The sequence below is a fragment of the Electrophorus electricus genome, chromosome 4 (assembly GCF_013358815.1).
Source record: "Electrophorus electricus isolate fEleEle1 chromosome 4, fEleEle1.pri, whole genome shotgun sequence".
Lineage (NCBI taxonomy): Eukaryota > Metazoa > Chordata > Actinopteri > Gymnotiformes > Gymnotidae > Electrophorus > Electrophorus electricus.
Window position 1 is genome coordinate 8141725 of NC_049538.1, and position 26701 is coordinate 8168425.

General features: G+C 42.5%; 2 protein-coding genes across 4 annotated transcripts; one reads left to right on the plus strand and one right to left on the minus strand.

The window, feature by feature from the left end:
* Window positions 1–1900: 1900 nt before the first annotated feature.
* si:ch211-30b16.2 (glycoprotein endo-alpha-1,2-mannosidase-like protein) lies at window positions 1901–9643 on the minus strand. 3 transcript variants are annotated; one of them, XM_027009752.2, is made up of 4 exons: window positions 8263–9643; window positions 7933–8042; window positions 3840–3916; window positions 1901–2979 (listed from the first exon to the last, which is right to left on the minus strand). In XM_027009752.2, exons 1-4 carry the CDS (start codon window positions 8768–8770, stop codon window positions 2343–2345), a joined length of 1332 nt encoding a protein of 443 aa, XP_026865553.2. In that variant the 5' UTR covers window positions 8771–9643; the 3' UTR covers window positions 1901–2342. The 3 variants fall into 3 exon arrangements, with proteins under 3 accessions (XP_026865553.2, XP_026865552.2, XP_026865551.2); XM_027009751.2 differs by having other exon boundaries at window positions 3840–3939; window positions 7926–8042; XM_027009750.2 differs by having other exon boundaries at window positions 3840–3939; window positions 7914–8042.
* Window positions 9644–16675: 7032 nt separating this feature from the next.
* lin28a (lin-28 homolog A (C. elegans)) lies at window positions 16676–24746 on the plus strand. Its single transcript, XM_027009789.2, has 4 exons — window positions 16676–16712; window positions 17566–17741; window positions 22199–22377; window positions 24530–24746. The coding sequence occupies exons 1-4, from the start codon at window positions 16682–16684 to the stop codon at window positions 24744–24746; spliced, it is 603 nt and encodes a 200-aa protein (XP_026865590.2). The 5' UTR covers window positions 16676–16681.
* The last annotated feature ends 1955 nt before the right edge of the window (window positions 24747–26701 follow it).

Genomic DNA, 26701 nt, shown 5'->3' on the forward strand with positions numbered 1-26701 from the left:
AAGGTCGATGGACCTACTTCAGAACTGTATAGCTAAGACATCTAGCTATAAACAATGGACTCCGATAGGGTACGTACCGTAGGACACCAGGTCAGACATTTATGATGGAATGCTTGTGCAGCCTAGACCGGCGCAGGCAGTTTTATGTTCGAGGTGACAATTCATAAATGTTTATATATATTCGTAAATGTATAAACGTACATATGAGTGAGTTATAAAGGTGGAGCTGACCACTTCTACTTCAGCAGTAACAGTGACACGTGGTAAAGCTTCCAACATTATTGCTGTGCCTGGGTTAGGCCAGACCCATGCCAATAGCCCATCAGCAGCTGCCTCGCTATATGTTGAAAGGTCCACCGCCCAAATATTATTCCTTTAGGACGCGAGACTATTGTCCGATCAGAAACTGATCAGAGGTGAACAATGTAGACAGTGTCTAATTGTGCACGGCAGTAGGCTAACTGTGCACATATGAGATAAAAATGCACCTGTGCTACGGGTGTAGGCCTACCTAAATCAGCCGGAGTGTTAGTGCAAGGTAGTTTGACACTTCGATAGACAGAAACAACCAAGAAAAGCAGGCTGAGCTATTTTACTCTTTCACTATTCTATTTTCTGTGAGTCTGTTTGATATTTACATGCATGGCAGGGCCATGTTGAAATTAATTGTTCTGTGGTCACGCCAATCATTTGGTCATGAAGTAGCCATTTTGTTTCTCTGTCTACGGATTCGTTACTATGGCAATACGTTGTCTTTGTTATCAGTCAGCGAGATGCAGCTTTTGCCTTGCGCGTAAGAGAAAGCATTATTAGCCCTGTGGGATTCAGTGGACAGGCCACGTTCTTGATAAAATATTTGTTCCCTGCGTTCTGCATTATTGAACGAGAAAATGAAGAGGAACGTGTGTTTTTTTTTTTTAAAGCGCTTTGAAATAATAATAAAAAGACCTTTTTTAAAAAAACAAGGCGTCATCCTTTACAAATGTCCAAAGGTTTTTGGTCTGAAGAAAAAGGACGGTCTGTTCAATGAAACGTGCTGAACTCAAATAGATAGGCATTACATTTAAAAACTGTATTTAAAAAAAAAGGAAAAAAAGAAACAATTTCCTGAGAAAGCTGACCGCGTTGTCCTCATTCGCGGCGTCACCTCTGCTTCACTGCTCCGCAGCAGAAAGTCCTACATTCAGGTCACCTGAAAGAGAATGTCGCCGCGAGCAAGTCGCGCGGAACCAGCACCGTTATGCCGTTATACGCAAACACTCTCCGACGGTGAACAAAGGCTACTATAGCACCCTATTTGACCATATCTGGCCATATCCGTTCTGTCCCATTAGATTTCAGGTTGTCAGAGTTATCATTAAAATGCAGCGGTAGCTTCGGGAAGCTATTCCTAGTTATCATTATAGTCTGGTAATTAGTTAAGGCGCAGAGTGTCGCTTGCTACCGGCTACAGTAATCTGGCCCCCTCACATTTCTGACAAAGCAAGCACAATTGCAAGTTTTATGATTTATTACAGTGTTGGTTTGTACTGAAAATGCTACCTTTTGCGCTCCTGCTCTCACGACTTACAGATGACAGCTTGGTTTATGGTGCTCTTTGCGCCCTTGTTATGCAACCTCTCTAAAGTGGATGAAGGCTTTCAGCGTCTCTTTTGTGCAACTTGGGCTGCCTTGCCGCGCTCAAACTGCTGTGACAGCAGTGACAATCACTCACCCGACAAGGAGCAGCGCCACCGCAGCCAAAACCTGTCGGAACCCAGCTTGATGAATAACTTCAGCTTAATGGATGATTGCGCCGAAATTTAATCATATTTCTATTTATTTATTTATTTATTTGATCAAGCCCAGCAAAAATAGTTCATATTTTCGGTGTGGCCCTTTCAAAGTAACACGCATTTCGGCCAATAAAACACTGCTGCGGTTTAATTCCTTTATCAAACGTTTTGTCACAATAAGCACATGTAAGGTTACAAGAACAAACACAGTAAACACTTCGCGAACCATCCCCCACCCCTCAGGACAAAACACCGTTACCAGAGCTCATAATAAAGTGATAGAGACAGTCTGTCCAATAACAAGGCAGCTCCTCTGTGCCTCATTTGCCCCATGTACTACACCTGCTTATGTCCAGAAACGAACATATGAGCAGATAATGGTCAGACAGAACAACGAATCAGTACCCATGCTGATTACAAAACTAAACATTCCATTTATCGGAACATGTTGATATTCCTTCCTTATATCTTATATGGTGCAATTATGAACAGTGGTAGATATGAATACAAGCTCATTTAAACCTGAAAGTGTCTTAAAATGCGGTGCTTTAAAACAGTTTCTTTCAGTCACATTAGCCACTGCTCCTTCTCCTTGTTAAACTGCTCTGCCCACTTCCTGGTGAGCTCCAGGTAGAGGTCAGGCTCATGGGGTTTGTAGTCCAAATACAGACGGGCTACTGTCTTCTTGGGCACAGCCCTCTCGATCTGCGTGCCCTCGTGCCACTCATTAAATGAAGTCACTGTGATGACGTCCGGCCTGACTGACATTGCTGCCTGTAGGGCAGTCTCATAATAGCGCCCGTTCACGCGGTTCCGCGTGTTATGGTTGTTCCACGGGCGCACAGCTGTGTCCACATAGCCGGGCCCAGCACTTGGCACGAACAGCAGGCCATTGCCGTCGCAGAATGCCTTGAGGGCTTTCCAGTTCTGGTGCGAGGAACCAAAGGAGAAGCCGTTGGAGGCGAAGTATGTGTACATGCCGTCGAAGCCGCTGGCCAGGATATCGTGCTTGTGGCGTTCCTCAACGATGAGGGCAATGAAGATGCCATCGTAGGGCGTGCCGCGCAGGCTGTGCGAGCCTCTGGAGGTCAGCAGCTCTGCCCAAGCTTCTGGGGGGGTCAGGTAAGAGTCATAGATGTAGAACAAAGGGAGGACCTTCCCTGTGCTGGACTTGAACCTGTAGAAAGCGCCATGTTTTCCATATCTGCGTACAAGGAAAAACACTTAATTGAAGCAACACTGAAATAATATTAATATATTGCTACAGTTAGCTATGGTATTAGATTTAGAGGTAAAGGTGTAAGAAACAACAGACACCCATAGATTTTCCACTAAAAAATCTCATTTGTAAATACTGCGTGGTGTACTGATTTTATACAGATATTTGCAGGATAAATCTTACATGTAAAGCTAAAAATATGGTTGGTGTGCACTCAATGCTAATAATTAAACATCACTCTCTTCTTATGTTTGGATTATGTTGAAGGCAGGTGTCATGCATAGAGGGGTATCAAAGAAGCTGGCTCTAATCCTTGATACTCAGCACACGGGTCTCAAAAGATATCATACTTCACTTTGCATAACTGTTGCATGGAAGGAGAACACTTCAAGGACAACTCATGTGAAATGACTAATTAGGGGATTTGCTTGTTACTGCTCTCTTCTCCACATCTTTTCTCGGAGAACTAGAATTGTCAGAGAGGGAATCCTTTGCGTAGAAAAAGCCACTGACCTGGCAACCCCTTCTCCTATCAGCTCATCCTCTGATCTTTTCTGGAAAGGCCTACAGCAGCCACCTCAGGCCCAAAGCCACCCTATTGCATTATGAGTTATGTATCAAATAAAAGCTGTTTTTTAAAACAGCTGTTTCTCTCCTTTCCCTCCAGTCTAACCAGAATTTCAGAGCCCTGTCTTCGAAGTTCAAAGACTGATAGATATTCGGCATGAAAAGTGGAGCTGTTCGTGCTTGATCTGTAAGTGAGTGATGGGGGATTTTCCAATTTTCACCCCCTCGCTGAATGGCTGTAGGAAGTATGAGCCATGAGTGGAGGTGGTTTGACCTACTTGTCAATGATGTATTTGACATTGTCATGCACGCTCAGGTCTGTCCGGCCTCGGTAGGGCTGGATGTGAAACGCCACCTGCAGATGCGGCACAGGATGACCTGAATCCCCTCCACCAATGAGCAGACAGCATTACACACACAAGTTGCACAAGTCTCTGCATGAACATTCAGGAGAGCAAGACAAACAAAGTTAGATCAGCAAGAACAACTGCATGCATTCTGCTGGGAACTTTAGAGGCTTTGTGTTTGCTTATACTGGGAATAGTGTGGAGGTGCCAAAATCCAGTAGAAAGTGCCTGCTGCCTTTAAGAGTGGCTATGAAGCTTCAGGGAGCCATCTGCCTGTATGCCTGAGGTTGTCTGGAAGAATGCCTCTCTCCAACAGAGAGCAGAAAACCTGCATTAATTAGAGTTTGGGAATATCTGGCAACCAACAAATTACCAACAATTCTCTCAAAAGCATGAACATGCCCTCATCGGCCTCTTTATTAGAAACACCACGTAGGTGTACACAGTCTATAACCCAACTGTTTCCAGTCTGCATTAGCCAGCCTCTATATCTTCGTTGATGCTCTATTTACACCACCAGACATCTGATGCCTGTATAATTTTGGGTGGTGGATTACTCTCATCCAACAAGTAATATTCACTTTCCCCCCGTTTTTTCTCCCCACTTTTAGTCGTTAAACAAACTCCCATCCATCTACTAGCTAGGTCTCTCCGTCCTATGACAACTTACTGACTGTTGAGGGTGCCGCACGCATGTGCTTCCACTGAGACACGAGATGACAAGCACATCTTTTCGAACTGGCAAACTCCCACTGACAGAGTGAACACTGTTCTGTTACGCCACTCGGGAGTCCTAGCGACAGTCACAACAACAACAACAACTCCAGCGACTTTGGTACAGCTTGCTGATGAACTCATCAAGCTCAACCAACCCTACCCTCTGAGTGTTAATGCTGTGTTGAAAATGGTTCACAGCTGTGAGTCCTGCAGACATTAACAAGAAGTGAATAATAAACTGAGCAAGCCAACAGACAACTTATAAATGCACCTATAAGATAGACGTACCTAATAATTTGGTCTGTGCACAGTTCAAATGCACTGTTCATATACACACTGAATCGCTATCACTGCCCGTGCAGTTTGCTTTGCATAGTCAATGAGAGCGACAACCCAGGAATCTATTAAGCATGACTGTCCCTTTTTAGCAGAATAAAACAACTGAGCTGCTGCAACATTTTTGCTAACTGCTTTACCAGTTAAAGAGTACATCATTACATCGCTACACGACACGCACAATTTCAGCCAGGCTGTGATGTTCACCCTTATAAAAGATATCCACGGTGCTTTGTACAGTCTGACCTGCTGAGCTGTGTGCAAATATAAAACCATTCTGAGGACATTTAAAGTGTTTTTGCTCTTGTGGGCTGTGGTTTTCCCTGAGAAGTTGCTGTCCTTCCAGAACAGCAGTTATTCAGGGCACTTGGTTCATTATTGATCCTGTCATACAGAATCTCTTAGACAAACTGGGCTGGGAGGACACCATCAGTCATATCTAGGGCCATCACCTAAAAATAGCACTCCATCAGAAAGTGTTCTGGGTGGCGAGCCAGAGGAAAAGCTTTCACAACTATGTACATTATGAGCTTTTTGTCTTGCTAATTAGCGTCTTAATATTTTTAGTCTTAATATTTTTCTAGAGATTATTTTTAGAGGACACTAGAAATGAGGACATGCTTAAACATGTCAAGTTTGCAAAAAAGTCACACACTTAATATCAAGAAAACATTTTGGAATTGAATGGAAAAAAATCCCCCCACACATTCTACAAAGAATTTCCAGGGTCTCTTTGCACCGGTAAAAGATTATCTGATTTACCAGCCTATCCTCAATGAGCCAACAGAATCCTTGAAGCTCTGTAACAGGTAACACACCTGAAGGGCATTTATAACACAGCCCTCCAGGACTACTGCTCGACAAGGGATGCCTTCTGTATGAAAGCAACACAAAAAATGTCTCGTAGTGCTGCAGCCCCTGACGAGAAAGGGAGACGGCTCCTTGAACTCAGAGGCAGCGCGAGCAGCAGCCAACCGTCGAGCCTTTGGAGCTCGCGTGGCGACACAAGAGACCGGGCCACCCACCGCTTTTGCACTCTGCCAGCGCTGCCAGGCCTTTGCACGCCGTTGCCCTGGCAACGTGGCTTTCGGCGCCGGCACCCAGCGCTCGCCGCCTGCCACCAGCTGCCTTAGGAGTGCCGAGGCCGAAGGGGTGGGGGGAGGGGGGAGGGGGGCTGTTAATGTGGTTTGGTAATCCATGCATCCTGCTCCTCAAAGCCCTAAGGTCTGGATCCAAAGGGTTTCGGGACATTGGCTGGACGTCACGCATGTCTTATTGACAGTTTTTTTTCTGCCTGCATCTCTCTTTGTCTTGCTCCCTCTCCCTCTCTGCCTCTCTGGAGGTGGGAGGCTGGCAAGCTTGTTTTATGATACATGACAGGCAACCCGCACTCCCCTGAGCTGCGCTTTTTTGCTTTGACGTGTAAAAAAATTAGAGCTGTCAATTCTCCCTGCGCGCCTCTCGAGTGGTCAGACCACTTGGCACAGCCGGTCGCCTCTGAGCCCTGGCGGCTCCACGAAACGAAAACGATAGGGGTGGGAAATCCATCACGTCTGTCTTCTCCGCCATGACTATTCTCTGAACAAGCCAGCTGGCACTGCAGTCAGCCAAGAGCCATGGGCTACCAAGCAGGAGGGTTGCCTTTAATCGCTCATGACAAGCCTTCTTTAGCTAAGGACAGTAGTTGTTTGTATGTTACCCCTTTCTTTCGATCTTTGTTGTAATTTCCCAAAGACTGTCAACCGGAGAGCAAAGGCTGCCTTGAACTGTTTCAAAAGCCATACAGGCAGTTTCAGAAGCCATACAGGCAGGGGTTTGTCCACCGAGAGCAACATCCTGTGGCACAGAAGTGCAGTATTTTGACAGAGGCCCCCTGTGGGCGTCCTTCAGAGCCCGGTGAATGGCGGCTAGATTTATGCGCTCGAACGCGGGCAGATCTTCAGAGGAGAGAACCAACCTCACTCCTCTCACAATCAGCATGGGGCACAGAGCAGGCTTCCTCGGGTGGCTCGGAGACACGAAGGCGTAAGCATGAGAGGAGTGAGGTTGGTGAGGTTGCGTGAGTGCAGGGCTCCACGCTCCCTTTCCAGTTGCCCCCCTGTTCACTCCCCTCGGAAGGAAATGAGAGAGTGCTGAGAGAAATGAGTCGTGCGACTGTTCACACACTTCTCATCGTTCCCCACAGAGGCCAAGCACATGACTCGTGACCCCTCTCCCCATGTATTCCATGCCACAGACGTAACCTATTCGTCCGGATGAGTGTGTGTGTCCCTGAAGCGAGGAAAACATCACAGAACCACCCGTCTGCCACTAAACACTGAACGCCACGTCGAGAATATCGAGCGGCACATGAAGGACCGATGGGAGGAAAGAATCAGGCTTCTGGAGGGCTCAACGCCACACACACGCACGCACAGCTCGGCCCTAGGACACAGCCCCGCAAGGAGCAGCATCTAGAGGGTTAAGAGCTGTGAAGAGCTGTGCACTACTCTCTTGCTCTGTCATTGGAGCCGATTAATTTGTGGTTGTTCCACACTCTGCATCATTTAGCCTTCTGCCCGCCACAGCACTTGGCAACTTCGCAAATGCCAAACACAGAACTAAGGGAGGTTTGATGAGCAGGAATTTGGTCATACCAGACATCACCTTATGTTATCATGATTTGAAGCAGCAGTGTTAAAGTGAACATATCATTATCTAATGGAATGTACTGCATTCACTAACAGATTTAACTGTGCTTAACAAAATCCACTGCGATAAACTAATTGTGCTTCACTAAATCCACCAGCGATAAGGGTTAAGAGACAAATCCTATAACAATACATGCAAAGCTGTGTATGTAAACACATTAATGTACACTAATGTAAACACAATAATGAAAACACATATGTTCTTAAAGTGTATTTTTCAGATGCTAGAACAGAAAGAAAGCATTGAGTAAAAAAAGCTCACCATATCTCTCACCAGTTACCTTGATACGATGCCTGTGGGCAGCATCCATAACAGCAGGCACTAGGTCCTCGGTGGGTTCTCCATGTTCATCTGCCACACCAGGTGGGTACCAGGACAGTACCACCACACCTAGTGTCCCAAAAACACAACAGGCGTGTATAGCTGCAAACCTCTCGCTGTTTTAATCAGTTTACTCTCCATTTGAACTTTTGTTTTTTTTCCCCCCTCCCTCTTACATGTTGTACCTACACTTGCCAAAGAAAAAAATAAATTTAGATTATATATATATATATATTACAAATAACTCGCCAACACGAATATATATCGGAAATTATAACTAGCTGCACACCTGCAGCACTAGATTCGATTTGCTCCATGTGCGATTCAAGAACGCTCGGATTCCTGGAGCTGTACGGTCCAAGCTCCGGGTAGAAGCTGGAAGCGATGTCTTCTGGGGGACTGTGCCTTCCTTTGGGGTGACTGGCAGCTATTTTGGGGTCCCAGTGAGGGACTAATACATGGTCCCAGTGTATGTAACCTCTGTCCATTTGAGGCGTACCATACCACAAGTAATAGAAAATGTGAATGTCGTAGAAAATGTTGTGTTCGTGGCCAGAGTTTGAAAAGACTATCTTAGTGTCGCTTGCACCGAGAGCTTGACCGGCCGATGCAACGACGTCGTTAGGCACCGGTCGTCTGTCAACCCTCGCGCCGACGAATGGCATGAGTTCCATTCCCGGCGCGAGGTCCGAGAAGCCGTCGGAGGGTTTGAGGCTCCGTAAGCCCATCATCGTGCCGAAGATAAACAGCGTGAACAGGAAAAGTGCAACACACGCTTTCTTGCGCAGTCTGGTCATTGTCGTTGTCTATGGTCCTGAAAAGAAAACCACGTAAGATAGTGTCTCCTAAGTACTCAGCGTGTGTTATGTGCGTTCATCGCTTTTTATATTTGTACAATCCACACGATCAGCAGAAACATAATCATCCATTGCTCATCCCTGATAGGTAGAATATGGGTTCTTGTGACAGGACATATTAAAGATCTTCTCGTCCACCTTTAACAAAAGTTTTTAACCGATGGAAAAAAAAACTTCACGTCTGTCTTGGTTCATATTCATACGCTATGCTTAAAAATTAAAACAACACCAATACATTTAGCCTTTCAAACAGTTCCGTCAACAGACAACGGTCTCGCTACAAGACATTCGTGCAACTCATCAGATGTTTGTTGCATTTACTCAAATCCCGTGGAAATGCTCTATGGTTTTTACTGTTAAGAAAGCTCATCTAAGATACTCCGTCTTCTAGTGCACCGTTTCACCGAACTAGCCCACGGTTAGCTGCTCGCCCGTTAAATGCGCTCTTCTGCAATATCAGTTCGCAGATGTTGGCCTCCACGCGATGTCCGGGCTTCTCTCAATCGCCGTGCGCTGTGTCACATCTTCAGACTGGTCGTGCGGTCGTTAACTCATCACATGATCCAGCACATTCGTCACCATTGTTCGGTCTGGTTTCCTCGATTAAAAGCATCCCGTCGGCGCTCTCGCCTCTCATCCTCTCCCGCACGCAGGCATTTTTAATCCACCCATGCTGGTGCAAATAAACCAGATCGATCAGGCCACATCGAGTCCAGCTGCCGCGTCTAAAAAGTATCGTAGGATTTGCGTGTTTCTACCCCGGCGTGGCAGTCACCGAAGCTCTCGTAAATCATATTCTTGTTACTGGAAGGAGGAGCCACATCCGGCTGTCCGTTGTGAGACGCGCGCGACAGAGCGGCGCGAACGCGCATAGGATCCTTTATGGAAATCTGGAAACGGGTTTTAAACAGTTTAGCACATGCTAGTTTCAAGTACAAGTAAATCTGGACCTCATAAATATGTCTACGAATAATTCTGGGTATGAGTATTTCATTCTAAACTAGCCTCACCACAAAGCAAACCTGACAAGAAGCATGCACGACTAGCCTACGTTGTATAGAAAGACGTTAAGTTATGTACTGTTGTCAGTACTCACAAGTCATTTGATTGTCTATACTGAGTCTTGTACTCTACAAGTACCTTTTATTCTGACCACATGGAAGGGAAGGTATATCCAAATTCAAAGATATTTGTAAATATTCCTTAGGTAAACGTGTACAAATTTCCCATAACTAACACTTCAACTAAATTTCCACTTTATTAGTTATTACTCCAATTTTAATAGTGTTTCAACAATTGCAAAAGATTGTATAGACAATTATCCCCCACACGCTGTGCTACGAGTATATGCAGTTCAATGGGAGTAAATGGGTTTATTCCTTTCTACATTGGATCATAAATAGTGATAAATCTTTTGCTAGTGACAGCCCCTGACCCATTACTCTCCACGCCCCTAACTACATCTTAGTATAGATGTGTAATAATAAAGGCCTACTAGAAAAAAGGAAAACAAATCTGGTTGACTTTCACCGACAACCCACGGGTAAGCTGGCCATCCAGAGATTTTTCACATTTAAACATTATCAGCTAAACTCACCATCCTGGCCCTCCTACATTTTATGGGATAAGCACAGAGGGAATTAGACTCATGGGGGTGTTAATCATGGTGAATTTGCTTTACTGAGAGATAGCTTTGGAACCCATAATTGCAGCTTAATGTGAAAGGATTCCAGCTTTGAATGGTTTAAATTTACAGGGAATCGGTTTGGTTTTGGTTAAAATATAGTTACTGAGACACAGACACACACACACACACACACACACACACACACACACACACACAAAGAAGCAGAAAGAATTTTGCTTATGGAATGTTTTACTTGAGCACAGCTGTATATTTTTTGTAGATGTTTACAGACATTTGCTTGGGATGTTCTTGTCTAATGAATGAATGAATGAATTAAGAAATTATTATTTTCCTTGGCACATGTCTGCACTCACAGACATGCATTTAGCACATTACATAATACTTATTGGTTGTTTTTTTATACTAAAAGTGGCCTGAAGTCATTCTCTATTGCACTGACTGTCATATGGGGACATCTAGTGGGAACACAAAGCAAGGATTTTTTTTTTTATTTTTATTTTTTTTGGAGTCTGTTTATAACCACTCAGCATCATAACTGAATCACACTCACATGCTGACTCATATGCAAGGCTGTTATTCTGCATTACACATATTCAAGTTGTAACAAGCATATTCTCTTGATCTTTTCCCAAAGCCAAAGACAAAGCTTCTGGAGTCTGATTCTGGTCTTATCTGCCAGTGTACACATTCTGACAAATATCTATCAAACCTCTGAAATTGGTCATAATGCTACATAAGCATTCCAGTTATACATGGGTATCTGACCTTGCATTTGTCTTACCACCAGTTTATATTGGCCAAGAAAAGTTAGGCTTAAGAATATGATTGTGTGTTTTGTTTGGTCATAATTATTTCCCCTTTCTTTCTTTATATACCTATGACCATTTTAGCTTTAACCTTTCTTGCCACACTGATAAAGCTATGTTTTAGTACTACCACCAGGGGGCAATGGCATTTGGTATAAAGAGTTCTCTGCAGTGAAATCAGGCCTAAATCTAAAACAAAACAGCAATAAATTTCAGTTCAGTTTGTGACTAAGGGTATTTCTTTCTTTCTTTCTTTCTTTCTTTCTTTCTTTCTTTCTTTCTTTCTCTTTTTTAATCAAAAGGTTACCAACAATTCAGTGTTCTGGGAAAATTATAAATCTAACTGATCAATATGACACAGAAGCTATGCCTGCTGTATCAGATTGACGGAGTGGAGCCGTCTTCTGCAGTCTCTATTAGACAGCTAAAGCCTTCTGGAGAGAGCTGCACTATATGGAGAAAAATATTTTCTTTTACACAAATATGTATAGATCAATAAAGATGACTGGCATATTTTTATTTGGATTTCAGAAGAAACAAATATTTAACAAAAATAATTAACTCTGTAGTCTGTGGAGACAAAGCAGTTTATTCGTAAAAGCTATGTAAAATGCTTTACAGCATCTGACCTATGTGATATGAGATTTGCTTTTGTATAAATTTGAAATGTCATGCACTGAATGTCAGCAGCAATTGTTCCATTGATATAGCCTGGGCTTCGTCAAAGCGTATGGTAGAGCTGTCCAAGGTGCTGAAACTATTTTTATATTTTTAGACATTGCTCTCTAATCTTGTATTGTTGCTCATTGTTTTAGTCTTTTTCTGCATCTTTCTTTGTTCCTTTGTCTATCATTGCATGTGTGTCTGTGTGGCCAAATCTCTCTCTCTGTCTCTATGTCTTTCTTCCTCAATCCCAATACATATTTTTGTCATCATATACTATGATTGTAACAAATAGCAAAGGGAATATTCTTTCAAGCATGGCAGGTCTTATCCTACAGCTGGATCCCTAGGAAAAATGAAGAGTGACACATTCTGTTGCTTATAACTTTCAGCTCAGAGCGTTTCACACCAGTATTTTAATTATTGATTACTGATTCCACAGGGACCTTGGGAATGCACAGAGCTGACCCGATTCCCTTTAGAGATGCCTGCTCAATGCTCAGCCCATTGTCAAAGCTTTGCACATCCATTGCTGAAGAAGTGAGTGCAGGTATCAGGAAGAAAGCTAGCTATCTTGGTTTATTACAGCAAGCATTATGTTTTACACAATAAGTTAGGAAAGTGTATTTATGTTTGTCTAAAAATATTCACATAATGTCAAAGGGAGGTCATCATGCATAAATAGGCAGCTGTGGTACTAGACAAGAAAAATCTTTTTATAAAGCAAATGAAATATAGACAACACAGGACGCATAGAATAGGTTTTGTGTGTGTGCCTCTAAGAATGAGAGAGTGATGCTTTCTGGAGTGTTGCGACCACGTGCCAGACCATTGTCCTCAGGCACCTCTGACTGACATGGGTCACATCAAGGCCTGCCCCTTTAGTTGCTGATGGGGGTGAGGGCAATTCGTCTCCATGGTGATCTCCATAGTAATTCTTCAATTGACTGATTTGACTCAGAACAAAGCATACAAATGCAACCAGCTGCTGGCGTAATCACTGGACAGCAACATACGTAGGCGCTTTGGGTTTCTGAAATTATGCTATGAGTCAATCACTGAAGGAAAGTCCAGTTAGACTGCTCTGTGCACAAGCTCGAAAGTCTAAGACGGGAGTGCTTTATGACTTACAGGAGAGATTTTATATGTGCCAGCAGACTTTTATGTAAAGACAATGTGGGTCATTCTCAAGAATCCTTGACCCAAAAGGTCAAAAATGTGAACAAAGTACAAGCACGTGCTGCTGAGCATTAACCAGGCAGCCCAGTAAACAGCTACAGTGGCCAGAACATGCTGCAGTGTTCCTGAAGTGCGTACAGCAGGGGGGGTTAGCTTCCTGGGGGACTGGAGGAGGGCTGGGGACTAGCAAACATTTGCCAACTTTGAGTGATCACTCAGCAGTGCTTTTTAAACTCGGACACTCTCTGGTCCCTCTCCAACTCAAGAGATCACTGACCCAGAATCAGGCACACACATTTGCACAGGATTGTCTCTAAATTTTTTAATTCAGCTTTGTCTACGTGCACACACACGTATTAACACAAATTAATAATGTTTTTACAGATAAATGTGTATAAGGCCTGTTTGTTTGTTTGTTATGACAAGAAGCCATTTTGGAGAAAAAGCAAATGACATTCAAACCACCCGGCCAGGGCCATAACTAACCATGAGGACACTGAGGTCAAATAAAAGTATTAAATGGGAAAGGAATAAAGGGTAAACAACAACAACAGCAAAAAACCAAATAGGTTTAATTCTGTAGGTAGTGAAAGTAGTGAAAACATGAGGGGGATTAGAACATGCCATTGACCTTCAAGCCGACACATTCTACAGTGTGATTTATTCCATTGTGTGAAGTAGGCTGGGTCACATTTCTACAGCAGCAAGTCCAGTCCTGCTGACCTACCGCCCTGCATAATTTAGTTTCAATCCTAATCTAACACACCTGAAACAATTGATCAAGTACTTCAGTAACATCTCCATATTAGAGCCAGGTGCACTAGATTAGGGTTAGAACTAAACTATGTGGAGTGGTAGATCACCGGGTCTTGGACACCACCATACAGTATGGACTTCACAAAAATATTAACCATAGTTGATGTCTCAGTTTACCATACTGTTACACACAGTCCTATTGTAATTTGTGCTGCTTTTTTCATTAGCTAGTTTAGTCCTAACTATAGCCTAATTAGTGCTTTACTCCCCACTCATTAAACATTTGAGGCTTATTCTATTCTTCCATAGGTCTAGTGTAACCCATTACAGCATGTAAATAGAAGAAAAAAAGCTATTCTTACACTGCATATATGGCCAGTAAAAATCATCCTTTCAAACCATAAAGAGACAAAGGAACTTTGGGGAAAGGGAAGACGATTAGGAACTGACTGGTCCTTTCCTGAAAACCACATTATGTGTGTCATACGACCACCCAATCCCTATGCGTAATGCCTTGCCTGGCTTGGCTTGCTCGGCCGAGACCGCGTATTTGTAACTCGTCACCACGACAGGTGCGCTAATGAATGAGTCAGCAACCTGAATCCTTTAAGTAGTAAGTTTGGGATGGTGATTAATAACAACCGGGAATCCGGCATGAATGATTAATAGGAAATGGGATGCTATCTTAATTGTGCTTATGAGACAGATGCGTTAGGTCATCCTCGTAAGAAAGAGATGGCTGCCACCTGTAAACTTTAAACGCGTTCAATAGGATTCTTATAAAGACTCGAGGAAGCTGTAGTCTCTGTGCGCCCTGACTCATTGCTGTTAATGAATTTACACACAGTTAGCGCAGTATAAAAATGTCTTCTGAGCAGAACGGTGCTGTCGGTGAACTCACACTGACGCGATATAAAAGCAAATGAATAACATTTGATGAAGCTGGGCAATCGGGTATATCTCGTCTTGGGGATTTCTTGTGAGTAGCTTCTCATGTACCTAGGTAAGTGTTGAGTTTTTCCGCATATTGTGGAACATTTGACGAATAAATAATACCAAAATATTTGAAGATTAAATTTGTACTTTGTCCAAGGTTTAAACAGTGATGAAAAAAATAAAATCGGCTGTGAACATATGAAGGTTATAGTATATCTCTTGGAAATACTGTGCTTAATTCATATGTGATTAAAACTATTTTAAAATACACATTTGCTTTTTATTGTCTTTGCATTTTAAACATTGCTTTGTAAAATGACGAGAGAAATGCACTAAATTAAAATGACCACTGTAATCATGGAGTTACAGGAAAATGCATGTTTAATTTTTCCCCACAAAGTGGCCCCGTATGTCACGTTATAGAGAGAAGCTATTTGTTTGTGACACTTCATACTTATCAAAGCGAACAACCAAGGAGCAGGTTGTTCTATAATTTAACACTCATTGCTCGTATCCCTCAGCGATTTGCGGGAGGAGTGGTCAACTCTGAGGCTTTTATACTCCCTTCGCATACACACAACCCCACACAAGACCGCAGTAGAGGCTGTACGGTCGATATTCGGCAGAATATAGAAATTGATTTGGAAAGCTGATACTGACTTATTTGGGTTATAGGTAAACGGAACTGAATTCATACATATATTTTTGACTGACTGAAGCCTAAACAACTTGTGGTTATTACAGAACTTTGGTCTCGTTATGGTTGTGGGCTTCTTTTTGTATTTGTTTTATCCTATATCTTTATATACTTCTTTGCACAGTCCAGTGGCTGTGCTTGTATATTTATCGTGTTAGAAACTGCACGCATTTCAATAGTCCAGTATAGCGTTAAAAATGATGTCTCTTAAATGAGTTCAGAATGAGCCGAAGCACCGATTAAAAAATAAGTAAAAGGTATAATTTAAAGAAAATGGCCTGCTTTAGGACTTAGTAAGACAGGTTTACAATTGAAAATGCTGGTTTAATTCAACAATCTTTTGGCGCCGGTTCGTACACGGGTGTGCTTTTACTAGGGTCGTGCAGGCACTGTCCGAGTGTCCACCCACACCGAAAGACACTCCGCTTTGCGGGGGGTGGGGGGCCGAGGGTCATTTAATACTGTCCCAGAAGAGGGCGGGGAAGAGTCATGGGTATATCCCCAAGGCCCTGATAGTTTAGGTAGGTGTTCTCCAACTCCGATTGGCCAGCTGCCGAATATGGGACCTATCACTCCTATCACCATGGAATGCGCAATTTATCAGCTAAATGATTGCAATTCAGCATCACGTGGACTTGACCGAAAAGGTGGGGGAGGTTGCTGAGGTGATTAGGGTTAGGACTTGCAGTAGGCTATTGTGCGAGAAATGTTACCTATATTACTTGACCCACCCAAAGAGGATTACTGACGAACATATATTTTGCTTTGATCTGGATTAAGACGAAGCTCAAGATACTGTGGATATCATAAACCATGGCTGAAGGTATGGTCTTGGTCATCTTCTGGGGGGGGGGGCTTCCGAGATGCCTCTTTTGGAGGAGGAAATAAAATGGGGCTGGGTGGGCTGGGTTTGCTTCATTGTCTTTCAGATTTGGGGGTTCTTTTCTTAAAGAGCTTCCCACAAGCCCCTCTAACTTTCACGCTGTTGGGTGTAAAATGTCCCCAACGCCTTTTGTTTCTTCGTTTCCACTGGTGGTCAGTTGGAATGGAATGTTTTAAGGTTCTAAACAATTTGTGTGGGGGAAAGGCATATTTCTGAAGGGGCTCTGAGGGCGAAGAAGAGTGGCGGCCACGGAAATTTTGGAATTTAATTTGAAATGGGCGAAATGGGATCAGTGTATGATGAGTATTATACAGGTGAGCTAATATGCAATTTCAGTAGTGGCTAACTACTTCAGAATTATGTTGTATAAAGAAATGAGGCTGTAGCACAATTTATTTAACAACTTTAAAAATATTTGTTCTTGTCTCATTCTCTCTCTGTCACCGGCGAGTGAGTTGCAAAAAACAAACCAAAAATAAAAAAGCCCCATCATAAAATTGTTGGCTGGATCTAAGAATTCGTTACATGTTTATATGTATACACGCGATGTTGGGCTACTAGTCTATTGATGGGCTAATTGCAGTTGAAGGAGTTTGCGTTTAGGATGGGAAAGCGCCAAATAGCCTGTTGCTAAACAGAAGCCTATTTGTACATTATAAACAACTTTTTTTTCTAGGATTTCATGTAGAAAATGCATTGTTATTTATGTGCTGCAATAATTAATACTACTACAAATATAACTATAAGAGCATTATTTTTAATATATCGTTTTTCTGTGTAGGCTATTTACTGGACTAACATTTATGATGCGCCTCCATGTTTGTTTGCCTACAAAGGGGAAAATTGGAATGTTCCGCATAAGATTTAATTTAAAAAGTAAGGAAGAAGTAAATGCTTGTTTATGTACACAGGCAGGATTTAAATATATCGGGCAACGCTTCCAAAGCCTCTTGCTCGCATTATTCGTAAATGTCAGACTCGCACAGTACATTGAGAGTCAACTCCATGTCGAACCGGACCGGTAATTCCGAGAAACATCATCGTAAGATGTCCGATAATGTTCGCCTGATGATTAAGATGCTATTATGTTCGTTTAACATTCAGATGGAAAACATGACTTACACCCTTCTGCTACAATTTAAATTGTTGCGTCCTTTTTTTCTGAAGGGGGATGTGTAAAGACTGAAGAGGAGGAAGCGCCGAGCTCTGAGGAAGAGACCGGTTTCTTTTACGGTACCGGGGTTTGCAAATGGTTTAACGTGCGGATGGGGTTTGGATTTCTGTCCATGACTAACAGAGAAGGTACTCCTTTGGAGTCGTCCGTTGATGTCTTCGTCCATCAGGTAAGTTCGATATATCGACGCAGAAGATTGGCGTGTTGGTATTTCGCGTTTGCAAGGCCCTCTAGAATTCACATGGTGCTCGACAAACACATGCTTTTGCACAGAAGAATAATATTTTTAAAAATAACTTTTGTTTAAGGAATTTTCAGGAATGTTTTTTTTCCCTGCAAAAATAACGCAGTTTCAAATAACCACGCACCGATTTCACCGCGTTCTACATAATTGATCATCAGTCTTGTAGCATTCAATAACATTTGCATGGGACTTAAAAAATAATTCTTAGTAATTTGTTGCAAGAACCTGATTCGGGAATAATGCATATACGCCTAGATAAACCTTGCCTAGGTTTCATTTTTAATGGATTTCAAAAGCAGTCATGGACTGTTCACGTGTATATCCACATGGAACGTTATTATTATTTTTTAGTTTCTGCTAGTGCACAAGTCCGTTTCGATTTAAGTGAGAAATCCTTTACACACAGCTGTCGAATTCTGTGAAAGTTTATACATTACTGCAAATGTTGATTCAGACCTGAAGAGGTACGCCCGCGTTTCCTGGTGTTTGGTGTTTTCCAACTGTTTATGCACGCGCTTTTATTTTTCTTCTCTTCGTTATATGAGCACGGGACGGCATCAGTCATTGATGGTCCAAAAGTGACTGTGGACTTAGCATTTGTCTTTGTATTCTCTTTACCAGCCATGATGATGCTCATGTGAAGGACCGGGCTAAAATATTTTTTTTTAAAGTCTTCATTAACAGAACAAATATGTTCACCTTGTTTACCTAGTGAGCTATAAATCAGCAGTGCTTTGTGGTCTTTTAGCTGAAGGTTTTGCGGTGATTGGATGAAGGGTTGAGCTGCATTACCATTTCGATTAAGGGCTTCTCCTTGGTACTTCGCCAGATTTGCCCTTAAAATCACTAATAATTAAACACCCCCTAGTCAAGGAGGACCAGCTACTCTCCGTGTGGCTCGACTGTCGTATATGACCAAATGAACCACTGCTCGCTGACTCCCGGCTGCTGTGTAAAATTGCACTGAGATTAGAAGATCACAAGCGAATGGCCCTACACACTGTCAGGTGATATCTTCCTTTTTCGGAGTGAGACGTCTTCGGTTACATCCACAGAGGCTGCCTAGGAGGCTGATTGTATAGTGATGAGGCTTAACATGGATAAAGAGGGCTGTTTGCACCCCACAGCCTATAGGGCTCATTCTTTTCACTCCAGACTATACCATTAAAGTGAAGCATGAAAATTGGACAGGCACTATACACAATTCCTATCTCAGGTGGGTTACTGAAGACAATCTACTGTTGGGTTTGAGAGGTTTTTATTTATTTATCTATCTATCTATCTATCTATCTATCTATTTATTTATTTATTTATTTATTTAAATGGAATTAGTTTTTTAGATTGGGCCTGAGCTGTATTTATAAAAGAGAAGTCTCTCAATTTCTAGCTGTTTTTAAGTTTTGTTTTTTTTGTTTTTTCCTCTCAGAAGAATTTTATTTTGCCCTTCTGTGAAATAGCCTCCCTCATCTTTTGCACTGGGTCGTATGCATGTGAAAAGGACACAGCCCATTTGAAATGTTCCCCTCCACTGCTGCCCCACGGGTCCATGTACTGGCTGTCCATTGAGCCTTTGTTTCCATCCAGTGTAAATCAGCATATGCATTGAGGACCCGTGGCTGCATCAAACCAATTGCCTGTCGTCACCCACAGATTGACAGCTTGTCGCTGGCCGTTAACCCGCCCTCCTCCAGAAAGGTCTGGATTGGAGAGGTTCAGCTTGGTGGTGCTCTGAGGAGAAAGCTTGGGCATTTTCAGGAAGTAGCTTTTCGAGCTCATCGGGGCAGGCGTTCTCACGGTGCTGGCAGGATGATTATTGATCATACTCAGAGCGTGGCTCTCCATGCAGGGGACCTGCTCCTTTTGGGGGACAATGCGTGCCATTGTTGCGGCAGATAGAGGAAATCCTGCCGGCTGTGATCTGTTACTGAGCGGTGAATGAAGAGTGTGTGTGTGTGTGTGTGTGTGTGTGTGTGGGGGGGGGGGGGGGGGGGGCGAGGAAGAGAAGGAGATATTGAGAAATGGAGAGCGCAGAGAGGGGGAGAACAAGAGGAAGGAAACAAGGCAGATACTATAATGGGGGGGAGGATTTAGGAGGGACGAGGGGGGGTGTGTGTGTGGAGGGAGAGGTCTCGTTAGCTGGGCTCATTCATAAAAAAAGTCCTCCATAGTTAAAGGGGTGGAGGTGGGGGTGGGGGGGTTAGTGGTGGAAAAGGTCAGGGGCTGGAGGGATGGTTCCAGGAAGCCTTACTGGGGGGTTGGGGATGGAGGAATGTAGAGGTTGTCAGGCAATCAGGAGGGAATTCCTTTCCCACTGCCCTCACTTCAAAAGACACCCCCTGCCCCATCGGACTGCCACCCCCGCCTTGTGAGAGAGGTGTCCGGGTTAAGCCTGACGGCATGTGAGGGTCGTAAAATGGCCCACCCTCCAATGAGATACTGGGTGGGAATGCCCAAGTCAACTTGATCTCATTTAAATAAATAAATAAATAAATAAATAAATAAATAAATAGGAAAAGTGTGATTATGTAGTAACCATGTTGGTTATCTTATGAGTTTGGATATGCATGACTGAGAGAAACTTGGTATTATTTAGTAATTAAACAAAAAGCACTTTTTTTTTTTTTTTCCTAAAGAGATCATTATTTAACCTGCTGTTATTGGTGAAGCCCCAGCTTCTATTAGCCACTTTGCTGAGGAGAACTCCAAAATTTGAGAGAAGTCAGAGTAGGGGAAGCAACCCCCCACTCCCCTCACTTTGCACATTCCCAGGACCTGTAGTCTCCACTGGTCCTTCAAAGGATGTTTATTAAGCAGAGATTCCAGGTGTTTGTTTTCAGCGTAGGCTCCCTCTTCTCTCCACGCTCCCGTAGAGCAATCATCCCAGGAATGCACCCCCCCAACCTCTCCTATATCCCCCTGCCACTGGTGGTCAGTGTGAGATCCTGCAAGATGGAGATATTTTGCAGATTTCCAGCATTTTCCACTGGGTCCCATGCCATCTAAGTCTAGGCTAGAGGCAATTTTTGGGTTCAGATAATTAGTAATATGTAAGGGGAGTGATGTATGAAATGAAGTGTTGGGGATAGTGGTGTTTTGGAAAATCCAGCACAGACTGGAATTTGACCAAATGTAAAATGTTTTTAACCAGGACCTGCCGAAATAGGATTTTGTAGTAATAACGTTCTTAATGTATTGCCATCCAGTGACTCTGGTAAATGGTTTGCCCTTAACTTGGTTAAAGACTGTGGGAGGTATGAAGAAGGAAGATGCTGAATGCTGGTCTTCCAGTTTATTAATTTGTATTTTTTAAATATGTTTACAAAACACATTTCAAAGGGGTAGAATTCAGGCCACTTATAAAGATAATTTTGTGTGGACCTATCTGAATATTCAAATTTGATTTGAATATTAAGGGCAATAACTGATTCTTGATTGTAATCAAGGCGACATGGAAAATAAATTATTTTTGTAAAGTAATTTTGATTGCTTTGTAAAGATTCACTCACTCTGCCTTGGCTTATGATGAGTTGAAGCAGTTAATCTACAGGGGGTCCTAACTAGCATTTCATTATTTGCATCCCAGTCTGAAATGCCTTGACTCCATTTAAGAATGTGGTGTTTGGGCAAAATATAAATATTTGCAAAAACCTTTCTAATCCGAGTAGATAAGACCCCGCATATTGCATGGATTTCCATGCTCTCAGCCACATAGCTCAGTACAAAATTCTCATTGTAAATATTTTTGCTGTATTAAATCTTAATAGACATGGCAAATTTGAGTCCTCTCACAGTTTAAGCTTAAATCTTGCATCTCCCTTGAAAAACTTTTATCAAGTTTAATTGTTCCAGTTTTGTAGATTTAAATTGTAAGTCATTTTTAGTCAGTTGCGTGTGTGTGTGTGTGTGTGTGGGTGTGTGTGTGTGAGCTCCAGGAGTTGATGCATATCAGTCGTGCATTCCCACTACTGGGAACAAGCACATCTGGTAAGATGCCTTTAGTCCTTTCATTCTTTGCTTCACTTTTAAAGTAGTGATAAAGTAATCTCTCAGCACTCTCTGATAACTGTGAGTGAATAAAGAAGTGAGTGCTATTTAAATAATGTGCTGATGAAGTATTTATAGGGTAGTTAAAAGCTGGGTGGCTATAGTGTTAAAAGTACTTTTTGTATTTGCAGGTTATGAAGAACTGTGTGTGTGTGTGTGTGTGTGTGTGTGTGTGTGTGTGTGTGTGTGTGTGTGTGTGCATGTTTTTAAATTTTTTATATATATATATATATATATATAATATATATACATGCGCGCACATGCACAATAACAAGCATTGTGATTTGTTGGAGCGAGCTGAACGACAGTAATCCCTAAGCGTTTCTCTTTCCTCACAGAGCAAGCTCCACATGGACGGCTTTCGTAGTCTCAAAGAGGGTGAGCCAGTGGAGTTCACCTTCAAGAAGTCCTCCAAGGGCCTGGAGTCGCTTCGGGTGACGGGGCCTGGCGGGGCACCATGCGTGGGCAGCGAGAAGAGACCCAAAGGCACGCAGAAGCGACGTTCTAAAGGGGACCGGTGAGTGGCTGTCACTAGCAGAGTCTTAGCAGAGTGCCTTATGTAGGAGCATTTTGACTTTTTTTTTTTTTTCTTTCCTACTTTCACTTCCTATGACCAGCGCTGACCTGTCCCACACACACGTTTGTGCTGTTTTAACCCCACCACTGATGGTTCTCAACAGCTTTGCACTCCATTTCTGAAATCCGATTGGACATGCAGATGTGATTTATCTGGCCCCATACCTCTGCTTTGATGTTAAGTTGAACAGTCAGAAAAAGAGTTCCAATGTGGCATGACTCATGATGTTTACCCATGGAAGATGGCAAGCACATCTCGGGTGCCTTTGTACCCCCCTCCCCCGCTAGGGTGATGACGACTTGACCCGGATCAATAGGTTGGTTAAAGTCTCAGGGATTGGGAGTTAACCCTGCAGAGCTACTGACTCACACCAAGACCACTGCCCCCAACCTCTGGCTGTGGTGTAGCTGTCACAAAAGGGGCTGGGCCTCAGGTTACTGATAGCCAGAGCCCTCCTAGAGCGGGTGTCGTCAGTGTGGAAGGTGGGGGGCGCGTGAGTGCACGTGCGTGCTAGCTTGATCTGAGAAGTCGTGCAGTTGGAGAAGCTTCGCATGGACTGAGGTAGCTGATGTTGTTGTTGTTGTTGTTTTCATTGGGAAACAGTATTGACTGACTACCACTGCCATGTCAACCGGGAGCTTGATGAGGAAATCTGGAGGCTTGGGAAGATCGCATGCTTGTGAATCTGATCTAATTTTAGCTTGTCTCCATGGATACACTGAAACAGACAGGCAGTTGATTAAGTTTTTTGCATATGTTTGTTTGTTTGTTTCCTTCATTTTTTTTCACCGTTCATATTTCAGACAATCTTGTTTAAGCAACTTATGCCTGTGTAAAGGAAGAAGTGAATTTGATTTGATCATTACATCCTGCTTTGTGCCTCTTCCAGTAATTAGCGGAACACCCTGATGCTTGTGAACACACCCGCCACTGAACTTTCATAATCATGCCTGCTTTTTTTTTTTTTTTTTTTTTTTTTTTTTTTTTTTGAGGGGGTGGTGGAAGGCTGTTCCATGTGTGTACCTTTGCCTGCTGGGAGGCACTGACACACAGTTGTCGTGAGAGTGGGTCCCGATGAAGGATTGAATCCTGTCCATTTTAATTAATAACAGATGCAGATGCCTGCAGAGGGTCATAGGTGACCGTTGCCATGGCAACCCCAGGCTGTGGCATGAGCAAGCAGTGTTAGGAGGGGGTGGGGTGTTGGAGAGCAGGGGTCAGAGTTCAAAGGTCGCAGCGCTGTATTGAAACAAAGGGCCAAAGAGATTCCCCTCTCCCTCCTCTGGCTCTGAGCGCCTGGCCATGCTCTCGCAGATCAATAGCTGGGGGAGGGGGGGTGGGGTTAGATGTGTGTGGGTGGATTTGTTTGTGGGGGTGGGAGGAAGGAATTATGGCTTAGAGGGGGGGGACAGGGGGACTATATTATTATATAGACATTTATGACTGGAATTAAATATGTAGCTGTACGGTGGTGTAGAGACTAACATTTTATTTAAAGGAGAAATAAGTAATTATTTTTTTCCAGTGATTCTTTATCACATTATGAAATGGCCATTATGTTCATACCTTATGGCCTGGATGCTTCAGAGATTCTGTAATAAATCTATCTTAAACATGGCTACCTCCATGTGGAAGACTGGCTCTGTGAGCATAAACTGGTTAATTTGAGGACTACAAAGCAATTTGATTCTTCATCTCATGTGAGCTACAATTTAAATTTAAAAAAATTATCACTTTCAAATATTTTGCTACATAAATTGCATATATAGGATTTTGTCCTCTAGTATTCGATTTATTTTCAGAAAGTAATTTTCTGATACATATTGTAGCGTCACCTGTACTGTGAATGTATTGTGTTTACAATGCATCATCCTACACTCTGACAGGAAGGACTTTTGGGGTGCAAAAAGACAGAATGCTTCTAACGCTTAAGTATTGTGGTTTTAATGTTTGTGTCTTTTAAATATGCTGTGAATTGGTGTTAAATGCAGTGAGAGGCATTGACCATTATAGTCCATGATCTCAAAAGTTTCACTGCATTGCCCTCTAGTGGTAGCCTAAAGTCATAACTTCTCTCCGTGCTGTTCTGTAGGTGCTATAACTGTGGCGGCCCAGACCATCATGCCAAAGAATGCCAGCTACCCCCTCAGCCAAAGAAGTGCCATTTCTGCCAAAGCATGTCTCATATGGTAGCCAACTGTCCAATCAAAGCACAGCAGTCTTCACCAGGGTCTCAGGGAAAGCCCACGTCGACATCAGGCGACGAAGAAATGAGCCACACCCCCTTCCCTCCCGAGAGCTCTGATTGAATGAAGGATGTGAACATAGGATAGTTGTCAGGGAAAACACACGCACCAATCAAAGTCTTGTTGGAATGCTGCTTTTGGAACTACCTCAGGTTCTCGATTTTTAATTTGCAAACAACATATATGAATGTCATCTCACTTAGCATGGTGTTGTAGTTGAAATTAGTCATTGTTAAATGTCGAGAGAGAGTTGAAAATGGTTTGATTTGGCTAAAGATGATGTACTTCTATTGCTCAGATCCTCTGCTTTTCTGGTGTAACTGTTTTGTTTGGTTTTTTTTTGTTTGTTTGTTTGTTTTTGGGGGTTTTTTGTAGAAGGAATACAAGCTGGCTGAGTTCTGTCTTGCCTTCTATGATGTTTGAAACCTGCTGGATTTTTCAGCAACTCCTCCACACAGTCCATTCTATTCACACAATAAGGGGAGTGACCAGCTGATCTGTTTTAAGTGTTATTCATTTGGAGTGATTATTGTTTGTTGCTTTGTGAATAAGGGGGACTTTGTTTATATATGTTTTTATTCTCTGCTGTAGTTATTCAAGTGTCTTACATTTGTACTGAAACAATCAAAATCCATTATGTTTACAAATTGCAATAAGCCGGGATGGTAAACCATGTTTGTGAATTTTTTTTTTTTTTTTTTTTTTTTTTCTTTTTTTTTTTCCTTTACATTTTAGAATTATAAAGCCAGTATTGACATTGCATGTATCAAAGCTTTCTGCCAAAGAACCTAAACCTCATTGATTTTTTTATTTTATTTTATTTTATTATTATTATTTTTTTTGATGTTGCAGCAAGATTAAGGTGAATGAGGTTAGTTACCTTGATTCCAGTGGCCAGCTGAATGTGAATGTGTTGACTGGTGTGTGTGCCACACCCCTCCGTGCAGTATGACTCTCCCCTTTTGAATGAGATTGGGCCTGGATACCAAAATGCATTGTAGCGCATTAATTACTGCAAGCAAACAGAGTGAAGTTCCTTTTTTTGCTTTTGAATTTCGGGCTATGATGTGCATGTGAGAATCCACATCCAAGTTAGATGGTTGCACTGTCACTAATCATTTAATTGGAGAGAGCCATGATATTAGAGTTGGTAATTTTTATAAACATTTGCTTAATTATTATATTATACAGTACCTCTAGTTCCAACAAATCAGGCCCAGTCAGAGAAACTCCCAAAAGGGGGTGCATTGTATTCATACAAACTGTGCACATACATGGCTAGTGTAGGAAATATGTTTACCTTGGTTGTTTTATTCCAGTTTTAAAGTGAATGTCAAGTTGTCAGAGGCAATTTTAATTTTTCTAGGGTGTCCATAGGAAGCTGACCTTGATTTTAATATAAGAACAAAGTGTAATCTTTGTAAACATGATTATTTATTCGTAGCTTCCAGGTTTACCTCAGTTAGAACTCTTGTTAACTTGGTGAACATTGTATGCTTTCAGTCACAATGTCACTTCGGTATCTGGGCTATTAAATTCTGAGTTTTTTTTTTTTTTTTCCATTTCTTTTTTTTTCTTCTTTTTTTGGCAATAGTTCCTGCAGTAGAAGTCTCTTGTGGAGTGGGGAATGTCTAGAGTCTTTATGATTGGTCAATGCCAAAACTAATTGCAATGGAAGTTCTGCACTAACCATAATTTAAGAGGCACCTGCAGTGGACCAAAATTTCAAGTTAATGTTGAGAAATGGTTTCAACCACTGTGTTGTGCCATGACTGCAGTCAGGGTATTGAGTTCCTCCTGTATGCTTGTTTCTGTCTCAGGGAAAATCACAATTATAAGCTTTCTGGAAGGGGTGGGGAACTGGGATGATTTGCCATTTTTGTAGATTCATGTTTCAGTGGCATTCTTCTATCCTGGATTGAAATCCTTGGCACAACCAAGGGCTGATTTACAGCTTCAATAAGAATTAAAAAAAAAAACAACAACAAAAAAAAAACCATGCACATTTGTACTAGAAA